This window comes from Salvelinus namaycush, chromosome 16, assembly GCF_016432855.1.
Source record: "Salvelinus namaycush isolate Seneca chromosome 16, SaNama_1.0, whole genome shotgun sequence".
NCBI lineage: Eukaryota > Metazoa > Chordata > Actinopteri > Salmoniformes > Salmonidae > Salvelinus > Salvelinus namaycush.
In genome coordinates, this window is record NC_052322.1 from 26,400,920 (window position 1) to 26,419,502 (window position 18,583).

Genomic DNA, 18,583 nt, shown 5'->3' on the forward strand with positions numbered 1-18,583 from the left:
AATCTGTTTTTGGGGCAGGCATTGTATTCTAGAACACATGCTTCAGATCAGGCACACCTTCTCTCCTTTGGCTATGGCCCAGACAATGTCAGAAATCTGGGTCAAAGTTCATTTGTACTTTTCCTGTGGTGTGTCAAACATACATGTTTGTTTTAGTAGTCTCTGAAAAACTGTGTTGCGCAGTAGTGAAGAAACAGCCACTGACAGGATTGCATTTTTCTTTGCCTTGGCGATATTCATCCCTATTTCAAAGTACTCTCATACTTAAAGGGGCTCTTTGGGGCCACTTTCAACAAGGTGCTCATCATATCTTCCTACCCAAGGTAAGATGTGGCCTTTTATTTTGGTATAGTATGTGTGTGTGTTACATTCTGTTCTTTGAAAAAAAATATCCATAATACTGTACCAAATAACTTAAAATAAATGTGGTCCAACCCCTGCTTTTGCAGAGCCTCCCCTACTTTGGGTTCAGGTAAAGTTATGTTACACAAGTGGATGCAAAATGTTATGATTTTCTGCAAATGAGTAACAGAAAGGTCTACTGGTACCTATACATAACATCCTCAAGCCTAAAGAGCTTCACATTTATGAGCACATTGTTCTCCCCTCCCTCAAACAACTACATTCTGATTACACTGAATGAGATATCTATGTGCAGTGTATATCATCACATAAAAGTCCATTTTCTTGTAAAAACTTGTTTGGCCATGTCCATTGTGGCTAACACAAAGGTTGGTGTCAGGTGAAGGAAGGGATCCAACTTCAGTTCAAGGGTATACCATGACTACAACAGTGGCAGTCAGTGCAGTTTAAGATGAGGGAGGACAATATATATTTTTAATGAGCATGGCCTTATTTCTATTACAGCGTATTGGATGACTGTCATTCATATTCCATTCACCCAGTTCAATTTAACTACTATAGATTAAGGCTACTTACTACATGATACTCACATTTTCTCTATACCCATCATGAAGTTGCTACAACCTAGCCTATGAATGAAAGTGTACAACGTAGGTGCACACAGGTTGAGAGAAAATGTTGAGGCGACAGAAGGTTGAGAGAAAATGTTGAGGCGACAGACAGTGACCCATTCAATACTGCCTTGCACACTCTTGCCTGCATCTAGCTGATCTAGGGTGTAATCATTAGTCCAACAGTTGCAAACCAGAGTTTCTATTGGACAAATGTAGGTATGTATATTCCTGTTTTGTTCCGTTTTGCTTCTGTTTAAGAAAAGTTTTTCAACAGAATCGGCGGAATGAATACACCCCTGATCACGTGTAAACACAGTTCACTTTCATAGCAGCCATGATGTATTCATTCTCGCATCTATGCGCTCTCCTCCTCTCACCTTTTCCCTTTGCTTGTGGATTTCAATCCACAACACATCACTTGTACGTGACCAGGCAAAAAACCTTTCCAAGCCAAACCATATCTTAACCTCTACACACATCCTACATCGTTGTCACCATATTAGCTAAAGTAACGTCATAGTCAACATAGCTAATACAACTAAATGCGTTAGTAAACCCGCTACGATCATGCAGTAACGTTAGTGTAGTCAGTAAGTAGTTTAGCACTTACACCGGCGGGCTCCGGTGGCAATAAATTAGTCAAACCAAAAGCTTACCTTGACTTGGAGGAGTTCCAGTGTTGTGTTGGATAGTCATTGCCAGCTAGCTAACATAGCATCCCTCTGTTTGAGCAGGGTGCTTGAGTAGGGTAAACTCACTAGCTGCATTTGCTAGCTAAGTAAGTGAAACTTAAAGTAAAAAAATAAATAATAATCTCTCTCTCCTTCTTGTCTTTCATTTTGGAAGAAATTAATTTGTTCAAAACTGTTCAACTATTGTCTTTCTCTCTCTTTGAGTCAACTACTGTAGCTTATGCTTTCAGTACTAGATTTGTTCTCTGGTCCTTTGACTGGGTGGACAACATGTCAGTTCATGCTGCAAGAGCTCTAATAGGTTGGAGGAAGTCCTCCAGAAGTTGTCATAATTACTGTGTAAGTCTATGGAAGGGGGAGAACCATGAGCTTCCTAGGTTTTGTATTGAAGTAAATGCACCTGTAACAGTATAACTTTAAACCGTCCCCTCGCCCCGACACGGGCGCGAACCAGGGACCCTCTGCACACATCAACAACTGACACCCACGAAGCGTCGTTACCCATCGCTCCACAAAAGCCGCGGCCCTTGCAGAGCAAGGGGCAACACTACTAATAGGTTTCAGAGCAAGTGACGTAACTGATTGAAACGCTACTAGCGCGTACCCGCTAACTAGCTAGCCATTTCACATCCGTTACACTCACCCCCCTTTCAACCTCCTCCTTTTCCGCAGCAACCAGTGATCCGGGTCAACAGCATCAATGTAACAGTATAACTTTAGACCGTCCCCTCGCCCCGATCCGGGCGCGAACCAGGGACCCTCTGCACACATCAACAACTGACACCCACGAAGCGTCGTTACCCATCGCTCCACAAAAGCCGCGGCCCTTGTAGAGCAAGGGGCAACACTACTAATAGGTTTCAGAGCAAGTGACGTAACTGATTGAAACGCTACTAGCGCGTACCCGCTAACTAGCTAGCCATTTCACATCCGTTACACACCCAGAGGAGGACGGAAGCTAGATGTCCTCCGGCTACACCATGGTGCTACCCTAAAGAGTGCCGTTGAGGCTACTGTAGACCTTCAATGCAAAAAAAGTGTGTTTAATAAATTATTTGGTGACGTAAATATATTAAGTAAAGTTTTATCTAAAAAGGATAACCTTTTAAATGTTTAACCATTTTTTAAATGAAATTCACTGGAGGATGGTACTCCCTTCCTCCTCTGCAGAGCCTCCACTGAACAACAACTATTGCTATTTGAATGCTAGTCTAATTTTTTTATAATCTAAGGCCGGACAAAGTTGAATTACTGTTTAACGGATGCCCCGCCTTACTTTTCTCCACACCCCGCAAATATATGGGCAATATATGTATTGCTTGTAATGCACTGTCCGCTCTCCTTTGAGGCTTTCCCAAATTGATGCTCAAGAGACCAAACAGCCTCAGATCACGTGCTCAGATCATGTTCGAGTCTCGGGACAGTGTAACACACAGGCTCACACCTGCAGGTCACTTGCAGATGTTTAATTTCTCTCTCATGCTGTCATGGCTGAAGCCAGCGCAAAATGCCTACTATTTATGTGGCCAGGTTAAACGTGGGACGTCCCTCATTATAAACAAACAGTCGGTTAAATGCATGGTTAATGCATCATTTTCAGATATATTAGAAGTGATTAATAGACGAAACAACAATGTCATTGAACCAATTGACTGGCCAGAGATCAGGGTATTCATCAGCAAAGACGCAGTGCAAGCTGATAGTATTTTGGACTGATAGTATTTTGGACAACCAAATTGAAGTCAAAATATTTGATGAAATCGAAGTGTGTTAGTTGTATGGTGATTTGCGATGTGATCTACGGTCTCCAAGGTGGGGCCTTTTTGGGGCAGCCAGGCGAGACAATCGAAGGAGGACGCGCTGAGCAAAGTTACTGGGCTCGAATTTAGTCAAGCTTGCGCTCTATAGATTGATGCCTCTAATTGTGCATGTTATAGACCAAATTTTCTATTTTGATGATGATAGGCTATACTCTACGGCTGGATATGTGTATTATTTTTACAATGCTACATTAATTTGGCAGACCTAACTTGATTGACGCTCTTTCTACAAGACCTAGTCTATGACAGACCTAATCATATTTGTATGAATATTTTGTTAACGCCTATAGGCTACAGAGATGCATTATTATACATAAACATTTACTTTATTACACATTTATTGTCAATCATTCTGTAATTAGATGTTTTAAAATAGTTTACTCTATTGCCCTATACATCACATTCAATTATGAGATTGGATTGCACTTTTTTATAATCAGGAATAAAGAAACTGTCACAAGTTATACTTCCCATTGTGTTTCATTTCTCATGGTTATAACAACATTGTAACATCTGCATTCTTTTAAAGAAAAATAGTGTAGGTTTTCCCATGGAAAAATATAACTCTTGAAGCTCACATTAGGCCTAGAGAGCCTGCACAAGTGCCTAGGACAATGTGGTAAAGTTATTCCTTATCCACTTAATGTTTTTTTTGTTTTCTCTCTCGCTTGCCTCACTTTTCTGGGGGGTTAAATCCATTAAACAGTGAATCAATTTTGTCTAGCCTAACCACTATTTATTCTCAGTAATGGCCTCACCAACATATCTGCCTAGCTTGCTTCATATCACCTTCTGCCGGGAAATCTTAAAGTTGCAGTATCTCACGGATTTATCTTTTTATCAATGGCAGTCTGTTACCGCCAATGTAGCTAAAAGATAAAAGAACATACGCAACCAATGCATTGAATTTATGTTTGAGATAGTAAACAACTAGTCACATTACTTAATGTGTGTGTGGTGGGAGGGGGGTGGATGAAAACACTTTTAGACTGTTCAAACACAGAAAGCAACAATATTTGTTACATTCTTTGCCCTCTCCAGAGAAACCATGCTAGTCACCGTGGCAGCCCCACTTTGCTTCCCTCCACATCCTGCTCTCTGCCTCCTGACCTGTCTCCTGTGGGTGTTCCCAGCTCAGAGCCACTCTGGCAACATCCTGGTGTACCCTGTGGACGGCAGCCATTGGCTCAACATGGACATCCTCCTGCGAGAGCTGCACCAGCGGGGGCACTCTTTAACGGTGGTCCGCTCGTCCACCAGCTGGTACGTCCCTGAACACGCCCCCCACTACTCCTCCGTCACAGTGCCGGTGCCCGGGGCCAGCAGCCTGGAGGACCCACAGTACATGGCATACTTCCTGAAGAGGAGCCTGGAGATATGGACACGAGAGCGCTCCGTTTTGTCCTTCATTGAGCTACAGAAGGAGACAATTAATTTGCTGGAGGAGGCCCATCGTGGCAGTGCTGAAATGGCCCTCTTAGCCATGGAGGACAAACAATTAATGGAGAAGCTGAAGGCAGCCAACTTTGATTTAATGTTGACTGATCCTGGATTTGCAGGAGGAGTTGTATTAGGGAATTACTTGGGTCTTCCTATTGTGCTTAACGTTCGTTGGATCACTAATGCAGAGGGACACTTTGCAATTGCACCTTCGCCCCTTTCTTACATACCAACTATCGGGTCACTGGTCACAGATAAAATGAGCTTTGCCAACAAACTGAAAAACTTCTTGCATTATGGAATTGCTCTTTATATTGATTATGGCATAACAAGACCCTTATACCAGGGTGTGATCAACAAATTCATCGATCCAAACACCAACATCTATTCTCTCATTCAAGGGGCTGACCTATGGCTGATGAGAGTGGACTTTGTGTTCGAGTTCCCACGCCCCACCATGCCCAACGTGGTCTACATGGGGGGCTTCCAGTGTAAGCCTTCTAAGCCTTTGCCCTCAGAGTTAGAGGCATTTATGCAGAGCTCGGGGGAACATGGGGTCGTGGTCATGTCTTTGGGGAGTCTGCTTGGTAGCCTCCTACCGGAGATCTCAGAGGTCATTGCTGCTGCCTTCGCCCTCCTGCCTCAGAAGGTGGTGTGGAGACACACAGGAGAGAAGCCCTCTACTCTAGGCAACAACACACTGTTGGTGAACTGGCTGCCTCAGAACGACCTACTGGGCCATCCCAAAACAAGAGCCTTTGTGACACATGGGGGTACCAATGGGATCTATGAGGCCATCTACCATGGGGTTCCCATGTTAGGCCTTCCTCTCATCTTTGACCAGTTTGACAACATGCTGCGTCTACAGGCCAGGGGTGTGGCTAAGGTTCTCGAGGTGACGGCCCTAAAGGTGGAACCTATGACACAGGCACTGACAGACATCATGGACAACAGGAAGCACTATAGAGACAATATGCGCAGGATGTCAAAGCTCCACCATGATACACCTCTCAAACCAATGGACAACGCCATCTTCTGGCTAGAATTTGCCATGAGACACAAGGGTGCAGCACACTTGCGCACTGAGTCCTACAAGATGCCCTGGTATGCTTACCACAATGTGGATGTGCTGGTACTTCTCCTGACTGTTGTAGTCTCTGTCGTGTTACTAACGCTAATGACTTGCAAGGTTTTAGGCAGGGCTCTTTGCCGAAAGAAAAAGGAAAAACTGCAATAATTTCTGAAGAATTTGTTTTACATTCTACAGTACATTCAAATTATCTGGTGCAATTGAAATCCATTACAAGACAAATGGGCATGAAACTTGGTCAAAATCAGACTATAGATGATTAATCAATCCCATTTTCTTGTAATAAAATAAAAACAGCAGTTTAGCAAATGTTAAATCAATGCGATCTTGTTAATGTCACAATATTGCTAATACAACATTTTTATAGATTTTTAAAGAACATTTTCTTTTACAGACATTAAAATGTACCCATCACCTATAACCATGTTCATATTCACATAATACCACAATCTCTTTCTTGGTCAACACAAAATAATTACAAAATAAATTGGTCGACACAACAATGTGATGCATTTTTTGCTTTTATGTCCTAGATTTCTGAGTGGTGGATTTGACTAATGTTTGTGTGGTACAGCTAAATATTTTAAACAGTTAAAAAATAAAGTGCCCATCAGCTGTATGGTATTGACAATACACATCTCTCCAATTTATGAACAGTCTCATTTGCTTGCACTACGCAAGAAAAATGCATTAAAAAAGTTGCAAAGCAAATTAAATATAATTGAATGAATTATCTACAGGTTACAAAACTTGTCTCAAGTTTCCGGGGATCATGATCAGACATGCAATCTATCTTAAGTCAGATGTTTAAAAACTAATATAGAACCTATATACTGAGTGCACAAAAAATTAGGAACACCTGCTCCTTCCATGACATACTGACCAGGTGAATACCGGTGAAAACTATGATCCCGTATTGATGTCACCTGTTAAATCCACTTCAATCAGTGTAGATGAGGGGGAAGAGAGAGTAAAGAAGGATTTTTAAGCCTTGAAATAATTGAGACATAGATTGTGTATGTGTGACATTCAGAGCGTGAATGGGGAAGACAAAATATTTAAGTGCCTTTGAATGAGGTATGACAGTAGGTGCCAAGAACTGCAACACTGCTGGGTTTTTCACACAACAGTTTTCCGTGTGTATCAACAATGGTCCACCACCCAAAGGACATCCACAGTTGTGTCAAATTGGCTGGGAAGCATTGGGGTCAACATGGGCCAGTATTCCTGTGGAATGCTTTCGACACCTTGTAGAGTCCATGCCAGACAAATTGAGACTCTTCTGAGGGCAAAAGGGGGTGCAACTCAATATAAGGAAGGTGTTCCTAATTTTTTGTACACTGTTTACAATAGATACCAGTTTGCAACCTTGCTATATTCCATTAGAAAAACATATCCCATCGTAACAGTGGCTTTAAAGTGTGGTGTGTCCTTTTCTGACATGTGCCCAAGGGTTGGTATGGCAAACTCAATAACTTCAGTTGGCAGAGGGGACTTTTTTTATACAACTATCTATCTAAAGATAATTGGGTTAGAATTCCTTTTAAATGTTTTTTCTCCTATTAAAAGCAATAAAAGGTAGCAGTAAAACTGATACTAAAATAAAAGATGGCATGTGTCAAATTGCTAAACAATCCTAATTTAATTTCTGGCATTCTTACTTCAAACTACCAGACAGAACCTTTTATGTACCAAGATTAGATTTTAGCACCAATTAGGACTAGCTATTTTATTAAATGACCATGTAAAGGGGAATGTCACTGATCATTTTATTAACTACAGTTAAAATCAAAAAATGATTTTTGAAAGCGGCTTCATCTTCCATAAAAAATGTAATTGCTGCTTTGCAAAAGTGCAAAAAATGCTCATCTTGTAGGCTATAACATTCATTTACAAACAAATTTTAAAAAATGAGGGGAATACAAATATTACATATACTGCACTCTAGATTAACTATACTACCTTTTCATGTGGGAGGAATCTTCTGGATAGTGAACATCCGTTCAACGTAACAGATGTACACAGTATACACTGTTTAACAGAAGCAGACACCTGCTGTAGCCTATATGACACTGAGAACATTGTGTTACAATGCAAACAAGTATGAAGTGTAAAATAATCAGCAACAATCACATTCACTTCCCCACACTCATCACTGCTTTTGACCTTGCTGCATCTATGAAAGCCAAACATACAACCTATAGAAAAAATGTAGCCTAGAAAACCACATCAGAAAGAATTCAAACTGAGGTATTCAACATGGTATGCCAGAGGTATAGCCACCTGAACTGTATTAAATATTCAAATGGCAGTCTTTGCTCATGTTCATTTCCTAAAGTAAGTATCGGAGGCTCTTAACTGGGGTAGCACTTAACCATGCTAAATTGTGACTGATTGTAGGCTATTGAACTGTGGACAAAGATGAATCTATGCCAGCCAAACATAATAGAATCCTTAACGCAGACATGTCCTGAAAATTATTTTGGTCTTGCACATTTGCATGAAACAAAATGAGCTATTGTAGTAAAATTTGAGATGACTTGGAAAGCAGATCAAAGATAGTATTGAATCAATACTGATCAACTCAAAACGTTTGTCTTTCTGTTTCTGAAAGTTTGATTTATGCATTTTATTATCTAAATGAGTCTTTTTTCAATTTCAAAACCGCAAAGTCAAAATTGGCTATATTGAAAAAATTCATGAAAACAAATATTTGCTTTTTGGGCTTAATTTAAGGTTAGGCATTAGGGTTACCAGTGTGGTTAAGGTTAGGTTTAAAATCAGATTTGTGGCTGTGCCAGCTAGTGACCTCTGCAGAATCGCTGCCTCCTGGGAAAAGACTCATGACAATAAATGCCAACCTGCTTCTCTATTAGAGGCGAATATTCATGAGAATTTACATTGACATCAAAAAAAGTATAGTAAACGGAGGATTGATTTCATGTGGATTTAGAAGAGGCAGGGAGGTTGTACCTCTCACAAATATAACGATAATAAAACAATTGCTTAAAGAATAAATGTAGCATTTTTCAAATTAAATGCAAATATTGACATACAAATCAGTAAGGAATCTGAGCCATGGGTGAAATACAATTTAACAATGTTTTATACGGGAGGGTAGACGGGCAATTCCACAGTACGGTAAAAGTGACGCGAGGCAGGTTTCCATTGACCAAGCAATGTCACATCAAAAGAATGTGCCACATGTTATGGAAACGGCAGACATGATAATTATTATCCGTTCGACACGGGTGGACTTTTGTCAACTTACTTAATTTATGGCGACAAATTATGGAAACTTTTTCAAATAAATTATGATTGCCAAATAATTTTTTATGTATGCGGGCATGTGAGATCACCTAACTATAAAAGCTCCACTCCACATTTCATTGTAAATGCCTACTGCTTGCTAAATCTATTTTTCAATTATAAAAATGTTTCTTTGCAGAACAAGGATTGTTTCCCTGAATTGCTTCGCCCTGCTTTTCTGGTTGGCTGGATGCAGTTTTCACCATCCAATTATTACAGATCTACAGGAGTCGCCATGGTACATTAGCACATGATTATGATTAGAATATGGCAAATAAGACCTCCCGATTGGCACAGCGGTCTAAAGCACTGCATCGCTAGAGGCATTACTACAGACCTGGGTTCGATCCCAGGTTGTGTCGCAGGCGACCGGGAGACCCATGAGGCGGCGCACAATTGGCCCAGCGTCGTCCAGGTTAGGCCGGCGGGATATCCTTGTCACATCGCGCTCTAGCGACTCCTTGTGGCGGGCCGGGCGCTTGCACGCTGACTGCGGTCGCCAGCTGGACTGTGTTTCCGCCAACACACTGGTGCGGCTGGTTAAGCGAGCAGTGTGGCTTGGCAGGGTTGTGTTTCAGGGGACGCAGGGCTCTGGACCGTCGCCTCTCCCAAGTCCGTACGGGAGTTGCAACGATGGTACAAAACTAACTACCAATTGGATATTATGAAAAAGGGGTCAAATGTACCCCCAAAAATATATAAATATATCAAAGACTACAGCAAATACCAGTCAACTATTGCATTCTATCCAGGTAACTTGGTCTACCTGAGACATGAAACAGATAGGTGGGGAGGGCATACAGGCTGTCGCCAATTTATTCACGCGCAATTTGCTTAAATGGATAATGGAAACACTTCAACCATTTCATTTGTATTCAACACTTTCAGTTTTTTTTTAAGTGCCGTCATTACGCCCAGCTGTTTTTTTTATAACACACAACAGTTAAATGGAAACGCACCATAGCAGTCAATTGTCGCAACAATTTTCTATGCAAACTTTGTAAATGTCAACAGAAAAGAAATATATAATTCACTTGACAAGTTGATGGAAACATGGCTACTGAGACTTTTTAAATGTACGTTAAACAAAAACCAATGATTGCAAAGTTAATCAAACCTTACAACTCTATGCCTATTTTTACAATTCCTTCTGAAAATGTTACAAAAACACAGAACAGTGCCGATGCAAAGTTTGGTAACAGAATGACGGTTTGTGCTGTCATTCGGCTACCAAACTTTGCATATGCAATGTTCTGTGGAAATCTTTTAAACAAGTTATTGTGCATAGAGTTGTATGGTTTGTTTAACTTTGCAATCATAGGTTTTGTTTGGCATACATCTTAAAGTGAAACATCGGAGTCTCAGCGTTACTGCTACCGTGGAATTGCCCAGATACAGAATTTAGGGAGCAAAATGACTTCAACATGACTTCCCGTTTAAAAAAAATAATATATATATCTGCATTCTATATGTTGTTGAATGTATGTTTGTGTTGCAACAATTTTCAAGCACTTCTGACACCTCTCAGTAAGGTTAATATTTTTTTCCTTCTCAAAATGCTTGTACCTTGTTGTCAAATGAACAAATATTGTGAATCATTCTTGTTGATTTGGTTCACAATATTTGTTCATTTGACAACAAGGTACCAGCAGTTTGAGAAAAATCAAGACTTATTTACTACCAAATAATTGTATGATGGTAATGTCTCTGGCTTAAAAGGATTCTGTCCTAGCCTGGCAATAAACGAAATGCAAAATGTCCCAACAGTGACTTGCCTGTTTATAGCCATGTGAAGTAATAGTCTACAAGAGGACATTTCATGAACACTTTTTGGGAAAGAGATGTGTGATACCAAAAGAAAATGTAAAATCTGATTTTATAGTCAACTCACAAGTTACAATAGAAAATATTAGCATTGTCCCTCCAGCAGAAAGAACAAAACCCTTCAACTTTCAAAGCACTTCTCTTCGGTCTGTGTTCCACATCTCCTGACTCACTTACTTTGACTCACTTGCTTTGGCTCATTTTTATTTCACATTCCCTTCATAGATGAAAGGGCAGGGCACCCAGCATTCTCCCTCACACTTCTTCCTGAAACAGAACAGCCTTTTCACTTTTCTTGCTCCTGTCCACACCATGAAGTCAAGTTCTCTTATTTGGGACACGGGTTCCCCCTCTGCTAAAAGCAGCAGACGCATGCGTTTCTAGGATGGAGTCTCTCTGCTCCCTCCAAGTGCGGCTGCGGCTTCAGCTGCAGACCCTGCCCCCACTCCAGTGACCAGGTTCCGGAGCAGCTTGCGGCGGCCAGCCTGATAGTCCTCCTCATCCACATTGACCAGGAGTTTGATGGCCTCATGGCCCACCGCCTGTTTGAGTGAGTCTGTGATGAAGACGCCCTTCAGGGCCTCCAGCAGGGAGCCGTTGATGTAGTCCCGCCAAAAAGCATCTAGGTAGGTGAGCTCCGAGAACTTGATGTCGCAGATGATGGAGCCCAAGTCCCGGGACTTGAGGATAGTGTTTGCCTGGTTGAACCTCTCAAACTGCCTCTCCAGAGCCTCCTGCTTGTTGGAGAAAATGTTTCCCAGAAGCGCTGATTCATGCTGGCAGTACTCAGCGCGCACTCGTAGGCGGATGTCTGCAGGGTGTGGGGTGAATAGGGAAGAGAAAGGGGAGGAGTGACACAGAGGAAGAGGTGTGCCGTCTATTGGAAATTATACTGTCAATGAATCATGCCGCAATCTTTAATTTTTAATCAGCGTCTGTATAATTTGGCGCAGATCTGTATGCATGTGCTTTAGCCAAGTCCTTTGTCATTCATTGTCATGAAATAACTGACAAAAAGTAGATACAACCTTTGAAAGCATAAAGTTACTTAAGAATTATTTTTATTCCGTGCTTTCATGATACACACTCAAAATGCCCTTACCACAGGTTTGCTTTTCCCTGCAGTCTCCTGTGGCGTAGGCCCTCTTTCTTTTGCGGCTGGGTAATGGGGGGCCTGGCTTGGTGCGGGAAGGACCCACCTGGGTCCCCGATGGAGAACAGCAGATCACTGGCTGGGGACCTGTTATTGGAGTGGGGGGCAAAGACATTTACAGATGTATTTATGTCACTATTTCCACCAATTCTATTAATTCCCCCAACACACATACACTACATCACAAAAGTATGTGGACACCTGCTTGTCAAACAGGTCATTCCAAAATCAAGGGCATTAATATGGAATTGCCCCCCCCCCCCCATTTGATGTTGTAAAAGCCTCCACTCTTCTGGGAATGCTTTCCACTAGATGTTGGAACATTGCTGCGAGGACTTGCTTTCATTCAGCCACAAGCGCATTAGTGAGGTCAGGCACTGATGTTGGGCGATTAGGCCTGGCTCACAGTCGGCGTTCCAATTCATCCCAAAGGTGTTCGATGGGGTTGGGGTCAGGGCTCTGTGCAGGCCAGTCGAGTTCTTCCACACCGATCTCGACAAACCATTTCTATATGGACCTTGCTTTGTGCACAGGGGCATTGTCATGCTGAAACAGGAAAAGGCTTCCCAAACTTTTGCCACAAAGAATGTCATTGTAGCGTTAAGATTTCCCTTCACTAGAACTAAGGGGCCTAGCCAGAAACATGAAATGCCTCAGACCATTATTCTTTCTCCACCAAACTTTACAGTTTGCACTGTGCATTGGGGCAGGTAGCATTATCCTGGCATCTGCCAAACCCATTTTAGTCCGTCAGACTGCCAGATGGTGAAGCAATTCATTACTTCAGAGAACGCGTTTCTACTGCTCCAAAGTCCAATGGCGGCGAGCTACCACTCCAGACGACACTTGGCGTTGCGCATAGTGATCTTAGGCGTGTGTGCAGCTACTCGGCCATGGAAACCCATTTCATGAAGCTCCCGACGAACAGTTCTTGTGCTGACGTTGCTTCCAGAGGCAGTTTTTAACTCGGTAGGGAGTGTTGCAACTGAGGACAGAATTTTTACACGTTTCAGCACTTCGCTGTCCCGGTTGGTAAGCTTTTGTGGTCTACCACTTCGCGGCTGAGCCATTGTTGCTCCTAGGCGTTTCCACTTCACAATAACAGCACGTACAGTTGACCAGGGCAGCTCTACCAGGGCAGAAATTTGACTAACTCACTTGTTGGAAAAGTGACATCCTATGATGGTGCCACGTTGAAAGTCACTGAGCTCTTCAGTTAAGGCCATTCTACTGCCAATGTTTTTCTATGGCGTTTGCATGCTGTGTGCTCAATTTTATACACCTGTCAGCAACGGGTGTAGCTGAAATAGCCAAATCCACTCATTTGAAGCATTGTCCACATACACTACATACACTACATACAGTATACTGAAGTATGTAGCTGTATACATGCAGAGCCAAACTCACCTGTCCTTCTGTGGGGTGCAGCCTCCCTGCTCTCTCCTCCTCTTCTGGGGGACACATAACGCACCGACGTCTCTTCCAGGTACTTATCCACTGGGTCTGGGCACACTGAAAGGTAAAGCACATGAAGGCTTTTGGTTAGTGACATAAAATATTTCAATTTAACGTAAAGTGTCAATTATTAACTAAGGGACTAGAAAGTGTGTTTAAGATGGCGAGAAGTGGAGGGAAAAATATTCGGAATAACATTTAGGAGATTGACAACATAACATTTTGCAGATCGGGAATCTACATTTCTCTGTCTCAACAACATTACATGTAGTTTGGTCTTTCATTTTTTTATAAAATGACGGTGGGCCTGAAAAAGACTAAGTTTGAGAAGGAAACCAACACTTACCGGTCTGTCTCTTCCTGAGTGTGACGTAGGGCAGCAGGTCGTGCCGTGTGATGATGCGAAGCAGCTGCAGGACGTGTCTGAAGTTGGTCTCATCACATCGCCCCTGGCGCTCCAGAGCCAGCAGGAAGTCCCGGCCACTCCTGATGCCACCGCGCTCATACTCATCAATAACGTCCACGAACAGGAACGAGAGCACTCGCACGTCGCGGTGCGTGAGCTGGGCTCCCACTATGTCGAACATGCGGTGCAGCGAGTACAAGCCGTAAGCATTGTCTACGGCTTCCTCGGGCCAGGGTTCAAAGCGTCCCGACGAGGGCATCCTTGAGGAGGCAGAGTTAGTGCAGGAGGCCAACGTGCCCCTATTCACTGCCACTCCGCTGGAGGTCCCCACCGACGAGGACCCCACAGCGCCCATCAGACCTGTGTGGGAGGCAGGGTGCCCCGCAGCACTACTCTGAGTAGAGTCCAGCTGGTTTGGATGAATGTGAGGCCTACCCGGGTGAGCTAATGAGTTCTGGGGGACGAGGAGGGGAGGGTTGACATTTGCATTGGGGAGGTAATGCTGCTGTGAGGTCATCACTGTGTTAGGGGTGGACGATCCCAACAACTTCTGTGCTGTGTCTGAATACTTCAACTGCTTTCCTACAAGAAAAGGAGGGACAAAACACTATTCACACCTAAAGTGACGACATTTAAAATACACAAATGCAGGACAACAGGATGATTTTGCAGGACAGTGTGAGCTTACATAAATACAAACATTTGGTAGCACCACCCCCCCCCCCCCCCGCCAAATGTTAATGGCTTCATCATAATTTCTTCAAGGTTGTGCTGACAAATGTAGCTTATTGAATATATTTATAGAATATGCATAAAAATGCATCCTTCAATTGCAACGTTTGCATATGCCCAACATTTCTATTTTTAATAGGCTACCCTCAAACACCAAATTAGGCATAACAAATTTCAAAATAGACCATGGCATGATCAATGTCAATCGTGAATGATAACTCTGGTTTTACCAGTGAAATGTCAAAAATGTGTCTGCATTCTAATCATTTGATCTCAATCAGTTTCATTGGTAATATAGATTTAGATGTTCTTGAATTGCTGTTTCGTGAATACATTAGAGCAGATGGTGTTAAACTATATAGCCTTCTGGTATTTTGTTTCAATCAAAGAACAGTCTGCCTAGTAGCTCGCACTGTTGAGTTTTGGCCGCATGAGATTTATTATAAAAATGTTTTTACATTTAGCCTATCATCCTAAAATATCTTTATAAATGGTGATGTTTTTGGTGTAACAGTAACGTATTACTATTATATTTGGTTATGTTATGTAAAATACTAATTAATCATTATATTATCTTCGAAGACTGATTCAGCTTCTACTAAAGTGGTACATCGGAAGCGCTCCACCACTGCAGTCTGCTGCACTGAACGAGCAATTGAAGCGCACCTAGCCTACTCTTTTGCCTCGCGCAAAATTTGGTGACGCAGAAATGAGAGACCACAGTTTGGCTGTTTTATGAAAATCTGGGAATATTTCTGGTTCGTCTCATGGAATGTAAAACAGCTGGGAAGGGAGACTTAAAACGGGATTGAGTGAAGTAGCTGCAAATATGTTGAATAAGCAACTGATGAGCCTCACACGTTTGACGAAATTACCTTATACGTTTTAGTTTTAAAATCACCAGTAGGTTTAGGCTACCACATCCTTATGAAATTTATATTTTCATAAAAAAGACACGATGGAATGTCTAACTGAAAAACGCTTACTTGTAACTATGTGTTGAATTTCATACTTTTATTTATTTATTTTATTATTGAACGCAAACACCGAATTTTCAATGCGCTTGTGCCAATTGAATATCTGTGTATGTAGTACGTCAATCACGGCAGCTACGTCTCCAGTTGAGGAACACAACATGAGGAAAACGTTGGTTGTTGTATTCCAGTGTTTCCAAACCAGGGGTACTAGGCCCCCTAGGGGTACTTGAGAAGACTCGTGAGACCATAGGCTTATTGGTAAAGTGCACATGAAGGGGTACTTCAAGGGTAGCCTGGGCAGAGCAAAATGTACTTGATGTTACAGTAACCAAACGGTTGGGAATCAAAGTTTTTATTTAAAGTATGAATGTCAGTAACTCTTACCCCGCGGAAGGACTGCAGTTGTACAGGACAAACATAGGTATATGTAAGCGTTTTCAGAATTAACATGTTTACAAGTATCGACTGATGGTGACCCAATGTTGTTAGATAATTGCGCTACCAGTTATCAATACACAACTCCGCCTCCGAGAACTGGCTACATTGAGGCGTTCCTCAACTAAGCTACCGTTAACTAAATCACAACAGTCGGGAAGCTAACGTAGCTTGTTGTAAACAGTAATGACCAGCTAGCTAACGCTAGAGTACTAACTAGCTACATGGTGACATTGTTGACTGTCGCTAACCCTAAATGGCTAGCTAACCTTAGCTAGTTGACTAAACCACGCAGCTAACTGGCTAGCCACCTTGCTACAAATAAGCAGCTTGTTATTGTGAAAATGTAGCTAGCTAACGTTAGCTACGTCAACTAGTTTCAATTTAGATAAACTAGTTAGTTAGCTAAATATTTCAGTTACACACAACAACAAAATGCAACAAAAGTTTAGTCATAATAAAATAAACGACACCACCAGTAACTAACTAGTTTTTCAAAAAAGCTAGTTAGCTAACAAGGACTAGGTCGCTTATGCTAGTTGGCTAACTTTAGCAAAGTAGATAACGTTACCTGGCTATTGATGCTTACCTTAGCTACGTTTCCTTGAGTTAATACCTTGATTCAAAGTAATTTAACTTGAAATACCGTAGATACTTACTTAACGTTTTTGGTTGAACGCTTAACTAGCTCCTTCAAGATCAGAAAACACAATTATGGTGTATAATTGCACACTCTTTCACAAGGCTAACAATTAGCATGCCCATTTTCGTTTCTCAGCTAAAATGAAAGAACATCCGGTACACTACGTAGTATTAACATCCGGGTTACAATGGTTTAGACTAGCGAGTCTCAAATTCGGTTCGCGTTAGAATGCTTGTAAACCAGACACTCCTTTCCTTCTTCGAAGTTCTCTCTCTTGAAGTACTCTTTGATCTAAACACAGTTGGCTAGGTAAAAACACATGTTTCTCTACATGAGATGGATTGTTTGTTTATGACAACAAAAACAGGATTAATGTGTTTGGGTTATGATAGGTGATATGAAGCTCATTTACAAATTAGGGACAGTTCGACATTTACTGGGGGGGAAGGGATGGCAAACTTTTTATTGTTGCTTTCGGCAAGGTTGTGTGTTTTTTTTTATTGGGCACGGGAGGGTATTACATTTTTTCCCCTGGTTTACATTCACTCTTTTGCAGGTTTTACTATATCATTTCTTGCATCCTAGCTGAATTGACTCATCGGCTTGCATGCGCCTCCCCTATATCAAGGTGTTTTGGTACTTCCCTTATGCTCCACACTTTTCCGACTGCTAACTTTCACAATACCACAGGTCAATATAGTGTCTATTCTGTCTATCCTGCCCTCTATCCACAGAAGTGGTAGATGGATCATTTGTCCAGATCTGCAATAGGCTAACTAGAAATCAAACCACATTGGCCAATCTGCAGTTGCTACATCCCACTGCTGGCTTGCTTCTGCTCAGCAGGGTGGTCTTGGTCAGTCCCTGGATGGGAGACCAGATGCTGCTGGAAGTAGTGTAGGAGAGCCAGTAGGAGGCACTCTTTCCTCTGGTCTAAAATAAAATATCCCAATGCCCCAGGGCAGTGATTGGGGACATTTCCCAGTGTAGGGGTGCCGTCTTTCGAATGGGATGTTAAACGGGTGTCCTGACTCTCTGTGGTCACTAAAGATCCCATGGCACTTATCGTAAGAGTAGGGGTGTTAACCCCGGTGTTCTGGCTAAATTCCCAATCTGGCCCTCATACCATCCTGGTTATTACCTAATCATCCCCAGCTTACAATTGTTTCATTCATCCCCCTTCCTCCCCCCTGTAACTATTCCCCAGGTCATTGCTGTAAATGAAAATGTGTTCTCAGTCAACCTACCTGGTAAAATAAGGGTCAAATAAATTAAAAGCTACATACATTTTCAATATGAATCCACAAGAACAAATAGGAATAGCTGATAGGCAGTGGAAAGCCCAGGTGCAACATTGCGCATGAAAGAACATTGAAGACATGAGACACGCAGCTCAAAAAGCTCCCCTAGAATATCTTGTTTAGGGACAATACAATAACCCTACCTAGACTAGCCTACAACACCACAATGCAATGAACAATTGCCTTATTATTTTCAAGGGAGTACAACATTCTACTCTAGGCTGCAGTGAAAATGTCATGAATAACAACGAGTAATCCCTGTGATTTGAATGTTTAATTCCATTTGGATCAGTTGTGGTCTACTCTCGACAGTTTATAAGGTCTAGAAA

The 18,583-nt window shown here is 42.0% G+C and overlaps 2 protein-coding genes across 3 annotated transcripts; one reads left to right on the plus strand and one right to left on the minus strand.

Annotated features, from left to right (window-relative positions):
• The first annotated feature begins 148 nt into the window (after positions 1 to 148).
• ugt5e1 (UDP glucuronosyltransferase 5 family, polypeptide E1) lies at positions 149 to 6,527 on the plus strand. Its single transcript, XM_039010904.1, has 2 exons — positions 149 to 323; positions 4,531 to 6,527. Exon 2 carries the CDS (start codon positions 4,538 to 4,540, stop codon positions 6,164 to 6,166), a length of 1,629 nt encoding a protein of 542 aa, XP_038866832.1. The 5' UTR covers positions 149 to 323; positions 4,531 to 4,537; the 3' UTR covers positions 6,167 to 6,527.
• A 3,592-nt stretch (positions 6,528 to 10,119) lies between these two features.
• On the minus strand, positions 10,120 to 17,094 carry LOC120061241 (death effector domain-containing protein-like). Of its 2 annotated transcripts, none has more exons than XM_039010905.1 (5): positions 16,970 to 17,094; positions 14,107 to 14,748; positions 13,713 to 13,817; positions 12,255 to 12,392; positions 10,120 to 11,963 (listed from the first exon to the last, which is right to left on the minus strand). In XM_039010905.1, exons 2-5 carry the CDS (start codon positions 14,681 to 14,683, stop codon positions 11,533 to 11,535), a joined length of 1,251 nt encoding a protein of 416 aa, XP_038866833.1. In that variant the 5' UTR covers positions 14,684 to 14,748; positions 16,970 to 17,094; the 3' UTR covers positions 10,120 to 11,532. The 2 variants fall into 2 exon arrangements, with proteins under 2 accessions (XP_038866833.1, XP_038866834.1); XM_039010906.1 differs by having other exon boundaries at positions 16,900 to 17,094.
• Between the last annotated feature and the right edge of the window lie 1,489 nt (positions 17,095 to 18,583).

Excerpts from the sequence above, each read along its gene's own strand:
- ugt5e1 (XM_039010904.1), top strand. The coding sequence starts at position 4,538 with ATGCTAGTCACCGTGGCAGCCCCACTTTGCTTCCCTCCACATCCTGCT.
- LOC120061241 (XM_039010905.1), bottom strand. The coding sequence starts at position 14,683 with ATGACCTCACAGCAGCATTACCTCCCCAATGCAAATGTCAACCCTCCC. Across the intron at positions 12,393-13,712 it reads TGCACCCCACAGAAGGACAG|GTCCCCAGCCAGTGATCTGC; the intron begins GTGAGTTTGGCT and ends CTCCAATAACAG. Across the intron at positions 11,964-12,254 it reads CAGGGAAAAGCAAACCTGTG|ACATCCGCCTACGAGTGCGC; the intron begins GTAAGGGCATTT and ends CACACCCTGCAG.